The sequence below is a fragment of the Rattus norvegicus genome, chromosome 7 (genome assembly GCF_036323735.1).
Source record: "Rattus norvegicus strain BN/NHsdMcwi chromosome 7, GRCr8, whole genome shotgun sequence".
NCBI lineage: Eukaryota > Metazoa > Chordata > Mammalia > Rodentia > Muridae > Rattus > Rattus norvegicus.
In genome coordinates this window covers 109164374-109170688 of record NC_086025.1, presented here as the reverse complement: position 1 = coordinate 109170688, position 6315 = coordinate 109164374, and the positions used below count along the sequence as shown (strand labels likewise).

At 53.6% G+C, this 6315-nt stretch overlaps 1 protein-coding gene across 2 annotated transcripts; it reads right to left on the bottom strand.

Annotated features, from left to right (window-relative positions):
• Nucleotides 1-1240: 1240 nt before the first annotated feature.
• Nucleotides 1241-4355, bottom strand: Gpihbp1 (glycosylphosphatidylinositol anchored high density lipoprotein binding protein 1). Of its 2 annotated transcripts, none has more exons than NM_001130547.1 (4): nt 4199-4288; nt 3765-3908; nt 3081-3200; nt 1241-2966 (listed from the first exon to the last, which is right to left on the bottom strand). In NM_001130547.1, exons 1-4 carry the CDS (start codon nt 4248-4250, stop codon nt 2572-2574), a joined length of 711 nt encoding a protein of 236 aa, NP_001124019.1. In that variant the 5' UTR covers nt 4251-4288; the 3' UTR covers nt 1241-2571. The 2 variants fall into 2 exon arrangements, with proteins under 2 accessions (NP_001124019.1, XP_038934734.1); XM_039078806.2 differs by having other exon boundaries at nt 2483-2605; nt 4199-4355.
• Nucleotides 4356-6315: the final 1960 nt, after the last annotated feature.

Here is a 6315-nt window from a genome sequence, read left to right as displayed (position 1 = left end):
GGATACAGGAATGTCAGACACGGGGATCTTGCTCAAGGTCATGTGATTGTGGCTACAAACCCAAGACTCTTTCCCCTGGATATTTGCTATTTAAAGAATGTCACAAATTGTCATTGGGTAAGATGATGTCCACAAGAGGCTATAGCTGCTATCCCACATGCTAGAGGAGTCAAATAGTGCAGACACCTACTGGGTTCCCACAGTTCCTAGGTAGGTCAGAGGTGCCAGTCACAGTCAAGAAATCCTAGACCCTATGTATCTCAGAGCCCAGGGCAGGATGTCATTCCAAGGAAGAACAACAGGATATGAGGGAGGGGCTGTGCCCAATCCTCCAGCCAGGCAGGGGAGGGACTTCTGGGTCAGTTTCCCAAGTGTGTTGCTGTAGGTCACAGACCCATAACTTCCCCATAAATCCAAGCTTATGCTTCAGAATTGGAGGAGGGTGTGGCCCGGACCTGCTTTGTTCCTGTGTGCTAGTCTCAAAAGTGTGGCTTAGATCTTAAATGTCCACCATGGGCTGGTGTCAAAGGCTTAAGCATGAGTGTGTAGCACTGTGGGGAAAGCTGGAAGTTTTAAGGGGTGTTTGTGGGGTGTGTGTGTGTGTGTGTGTGTGTATACATTGGAGGCCAGCAGGAGGGCTGCCTGTGGTAGGGATGGGGGCTGACAGATGAACTTCTCTGTTCCCAAGTTCTTCCTTGCTCCTTCTGAAGCCACTGGATACACTCAGTGCCACCTGCACAGTCCCCTGCTTGCCTTCAGCTGTTTCCTGCTTCCAGAGAAGGGAGCACAGAGACGGTGGAAGAGGATAGTGAGGCAGGAGAGGCCTATAGCAGTGACTTCAGACTGAAACAATGTGTCTAGTGTTTCTAAGTTGGGGGTGGTTACGGAGGGTTCTTTGAGTCTGGGGAGGACTGGAACTAGCACAGGTGGGACATTTGCAATAAACACACACCAGTGGGTTGGAGGAAGCATGAGTCCTAAGTGTTTTATGGATAGTCAGGCTTGGGACACCTCAGTGAGTCCACACTGCAGTCCCCTGTCACAAAGGTGATGATGTGCTGCATGGGGATCCCTGGGGTCTTGGACTTGATAGACTAGATTGAAGATTTTAACTCTGGCAATCTGACTTCTCAGCTGTGAACCATTCAGGGCTGTGTCTCTGTGTGTAACAAAGCATGTGTGTAAGCCCATGTGTGCAAACATGTGTGAAAATATGAGCAACAGAAAGATGAAGACAGTTTTCAACAAGGGAGTTTACTTCCCCTCCTGAGGTACACGGTGCAATGCCTTGTTTACTGGTGTTCCAGAACCTTCTCCCATGTCCCCTTGCCACTGCATGGTGCTTCCTTGTGGTAGAAAGGGCTGCTGAGTTCCAGTCAGCAGGAAGGAGAAAGGGGACAGAGGAAGAGGTGCCTCCTCCACTCAAGAGCTCTGGCCTTGTACAGCCTGGCTTGGCACAGATGCTTTATTAACAGGAACAGGAGAGATAAGCTAGAATAGGGATTTCTTATTGCATGCCAACAAACAAACTCAGCTTTTAGGCAAGGACTCTAGACTTCTAGTTTTGCAACGCTGAGCTACTGTGGACCTGGGAGTCCCTCAAGCCGTCTGCTTGTTGCACAAGTGGGGGAAACTGAGTTCTATCCAAGTCAGCAGTGGAGCAGTGGTCCGGGCATGGTCTTTTTCCTACCCCAGAGATCTGCTCTGGCACCAGCTGCTGGTGGAGGTCTAGCTTGATGCAGTCACGGAAGCCAAGAGCTCAGCCAAAGGAGCTGTACTCAGTCAAAGATGGGCCCTCCTGCCAAGAAGCCAGGTTCCCTGATGACTCAAGGAGATGCTACCTCCTAGGGGCCTCTCCTCACCAGAGAAGGTACCCATGCCCCCAGGCAGGGATGGGAGTCCCATCTATTTCTCTGCCTAAGGAGTTCTTGGGGCTCTGTGACATTTCCCAGATGTGTGGTCCATCTTGTGCTCCCAGCATCCTCTTGGAGGCCTACGCTAGAAGAGAGGTTCTAGAACCCAGAAGAGGATGGATTTCTGTGCCAGGCCACAGCTGAAGAATCCCCTACTGAGCAGCCAGGCCTTCCTTACCCTCTCTGCCTCCCTCCCTCCCTTAGCTGCAGCCATTGTATTTCAGCCCTGCAACACTCTTGGTTTCCTTCCAACACCTCCTCCCTTCAGGTCTCTGGAGGCTCACCCTGCACCCCACACGTAAGGGCTGATTTTCTCTAGATGGTGGCTCTAGCGGGGAGAATTTCGTGCTGGCAAATTCAAGATGAGAATGAGCCTTTGAGGCTTGTTATTTTTTCTGCGTAGCTGAGCAGATGGGGCCCCTGTAGGCTGAACGTCCCCACAGCACAGGCAACAGACAGCCAGATCTGAGGCTGACATGTTACCCACCCACGGGCTGAGAAGAGAAGAAGGCAAGGAGGCCTGAGGGTGAAACTGAGGGCAGGGAATGGCCGAAGGAGTAGCAACTGGCTAGATGGCAAAAGACATTCAAGTTTATTCTCTGAAGCTGGTTGTCAGGGAGGAAAGGCTGAAGGGTCCTGGTTGGGGGAGGACGGGTCTTTAGGCCCCTGATGCCCACAGACTGGTGAGGAAGGTGAGCAGGAGAACTACGTTACCAAATTTGCTCCAGCCTGCAGGGAATCCGGCCCCATTTCCCTGGGGCTGGTTAGCCTTGCCACCCTTAGACAAGTGAGCCCCATCGCTCTGAGGATGAGTAACCTTGACAACCTGGGGGTGGCTAAACCTGTCACCTTGAGGATGTCTGGTCCCACCCTTCAAGGGGCTGTCTGCCCGGCCACCCAGAGGGTTGTGGATTTGGGGGCTCTGCCAGGGTGGAATATTGCAGAGTGTGGACTGGCAACAGGTCTGGGTCATTTGGGTGCTGTCCACTGTCTTCACGATGGGCTGGCAGGTATCAGTACACCACATGGAGTAGGTCGTCAGGACACCTGTGTCTGGGGGGTGTGGGAAACAGGTGGTAAGGGCGGAGCATGCGCTTTGGTGTGGGTTTTTTCTCTGTCCCCCCCCCCGGCCCCCCCGACCCTGGGTGTGCTTCCCCAGATGCTCACCAGTTTTGCCATGGGAGATGACTGTGATACAGAAGGGCTTGCTGCTGGAGCAGCTCTGTGTCTCGTTGCAGCTCTCCCCGCTGTGAAGCACTTGGCAGAAGTAGCACTGTAGAGGCGGTGCTGTGAGCAGTAGGGCAGCTCAGGTTGAGAGTGAGACTCCAGGGCCACGCCCAAGTTCCCCTGTCCCCACCGCCAGTTTTAGCCCTCCCAGAGGGGTCTGTGCCTGGAGCCATTAAGAGGAAGGACAAGGGCTGGAGAGATGGTTCAGTGGTTAAGAGCACTGACTGCTCTTCCAGAGGTCCTGAGTTCAATTCCCAGCAACCATATGGTGGCTCACAACCATCTGTAATGAGATCTGATGCCCTCTTCTGGTGTGTCTGAAGACAGCTACAGTGTACTTATATATAATAAATAAAAAAAACTTAAAAAAAAAAGAGGAAGGACAAAACATGGGGTTCAGGCAAGGTGAGGCCCAGGATTAAGGGACATAGGGGTTGGGGTGGGGCCAAGAGGAGCAGACCTGGATGTCAGTTGAGGGTGGAGAAGGTTACAGCCTGAGGGGAGAGCCTGTGTGAGCATGCTGGGCTCCTGGCTTGGAAGCTAGCAGCTTGCTTTGCTTTACCCTCAGGGATGGGAGGTAAGTGTGGGAGGAATCTGGGCCCTCGGCCGGCAGGGTTAGGATACCTCTGTCCCTGCTGCCAGGGATCATGTTGGTCTCCTCCTCTTCCTCTTCTTCATCATCGTCATCATCGTCATCACCGTCATCATCGTAGCTGTAGCGCTCTAGCTCCAGGTCCACATCGCCAGCTTCTTGTGCCCAGCTGCTCCCTGGTGGCACAAGGACATCGGTAAGCTTTAGCCACTTAGATGCAGAGGTCACACTCAGGGTTGAGCACAAGTCCTGACCCCTAACATGCCCTACGCTTTCCATTTTGTAGGAGACAGAATTCCCCCCACCCCCCACCCCTGCAGTGCCGAAGCAGTCAAGCCTGCGGCTGGCAGAGGAGAAAAGTCCCAGGCCTTCCATCTTACTCCGCATGCCTATTCCTTGTCCCTAGGACAAGGGCTTCCTGGAGGTACTCGTGGGTAAGGCCATCCCTTCCTGAGGTGTCCCGCACCTGGCTGTCCACTGAGTAGCAAGATCAGGAGGACAGCCCTGAGAGCTTTCATCCTGACTCAGGCTGTTCTGTCCACTGGTGCAGTCCTCACTCGGGGTTCTGAGTCTGTGGTAAGTGGGACATAGGACATTACTAGGGGCTTCCTGTGGCCCCCACCAGCTCTAATCTCAAACAATGGGCCTCACATTGGTCTCCAGCTACAGGCACCAGGCCAGGAACATCACTTCCCTCCAGAGCCTCCAAGGATAGAGAGGAAGGGGAAGTCATTATCTTGGCCTTGGGTGTCTTGTTCACCTGAGCCATTTCTGAGAGCGTGGGGACTACAAAAGATGAGTGCTGGTCTCAGGAGCCACCTGGTCTTGTCCTGGCTCCGTATCCCTCCAGGCCTCAGCATTGTCATGCTGGATGTGCGCCTGGTTCTAGGCTGCATCAGCATCTATCTCAAACCTCTAGGGACCCTGGCTGTACAACCATAAGGGCTCAGGACTCTATTTGAGGTTCACAGGCCAGGCACCTTCCACCCAAGTGGAGTCATTCTGCAAGGTATTTAGAAAAGAGCATGGTCTATCCAGCTGTGGATTCAAGAACCATTCTCTTCACCTCTTGTCTGTGATTTTGCTCAACCAGGCTCCCGCTGACCTGGCCTCCTCTTCCTTAGGTTGCTCCCTTCGTAACCCCCTTTCCCTTCAGTCTCTTTATGAGTTACCTCCCCAGAGGCCTCCCTACTGCTCACACTTTCCTGGATGTCTGCCTCCTGATATTGAAGCCTCTGACCTTTCCGGGGTACTCCTGCCCTTGATAAACCTACAGAATGTAGGTCTCCTCGTCCCTGGGCCTCTACACCTAGGTGGGTGTTGACTTAGAGGCAGAGAGCCTTCTGGGACTGACTTCTGTCTGGCAAACCCCAGTCACTGTCTCTGCCAGTGTATACTGTGTGAGCCCTTGGACTCCTTGGGTCTCTCCCAGGGTATAGCAGACCTTCAAGCTTTGGGGAACTTTGCAGATGGACAAGCTAGGTACTGAAGAGTCATGTTCCCTCGCCTGAAGTATGGAGAGAGTCCATGAACTATGGAGAGAAGCGCAGGACTCAGGACAGGAGTCAGAGTCACTGGCAAGTCCTGGGAAGTCTGCCTGTCTTGTGTGTGTGTGTGTGTGTGTGTGTGTGTGTGTGTGTGTGTGCGCGCGCGCGCGCGCGTGCGCGCATGCATAGCATAGGTGGTTCCTTTCTGGGCTGATGCCATGGCATAGGTGGTCCCTTTCTGGGCTGATGCCTGAGCCATGAGGATGCTGGGCCTCCTTGACTCTGCTTGAGCTGTCTTCCTTCCTAGCACTTGGGAACTTTCCCAGCCTCCTGCTGCCTTCCACTCCAATCCCTAAGTTCTCATAGACACGGTTTCTTCCCAAGTTAGCATCATCTCTTTTGTCCCCTACTCATATCCCCTCTAGTGAGGTGGCTAATGAGGTGATTGGTGAGGTTGGGTCTTTCTTCTGGCCCTGTCCTCTGCAGGCTGCGTGCTTACCTCTAGCTGCCACCTGCTTCCTCTGAGGGAGCCTCTGACCTGGTGAGGGCCTGGGCCCTGAGGGAGAAGTAAGCTCACTACTACACCTTCCTCCCATGGGCCTAGGCTCTGTCAAACAGTCTTCCCGAGAGCCCAGCTCTTCCTCTGTCAGGCCTGAGCTTGAGAGCAATGTTCATGAAGTGTAGGTGACAGTGGTATGGCCACCTTGGCTTCAGTGGGAGGTGCACATTGTCCCCAGTGCTGCATACACCCCTCCCAGACCCAGCACATGTTGTTCCCAGTCCTACAGGAAAAGCCTTCTGGAATCTGGTCCAGCTAAGCCAAGGTTGATGACCCTTGGTGGAGATAAGGTTGCCTACCTAAAACCTTGGTGGCAGAGACTTACTCCCCTCCACTCTGGCCTGTGGATGGGTGGGAATCACATTGTTTAGTACACATGGATCCCCACCCCACTGTCACCTTGTACTACATGGCCTCTTGAGCAGATCCAAGGGAGCCAATAGCTCCTTCAGAGTGAGAACATGTCTGCCGAGAGCCCAAGATTTCAGTCTAGTGGCTCTGAGACGCCCAAGCCATCTTAGAACCTGGGTCCTGGGC

Coding starts and splice junctions, on each gene's coding strand:
- Gpihbp1 (NM_001130547.1), bottom strand. CDS start 4,250: ATGAAAGCTCTCAGGGCTGTCCTCCTGATCTTGCTACTCAGTGGACAG. Junction 3,909..4,198: donor GCTACTCAGTGGACAGCCAG/GTGCGGGACACC, acceptor TTGTGCCACCAG/GGAGCAGCTGGGCACAAGAA. Junction 3,201..3,764: donor CCCTGGCAGCAGGGACAGAG/GTATCCTAACCC, acceptor TACTGCTCACAG/CACCGCCTCTACAGTGCTAC.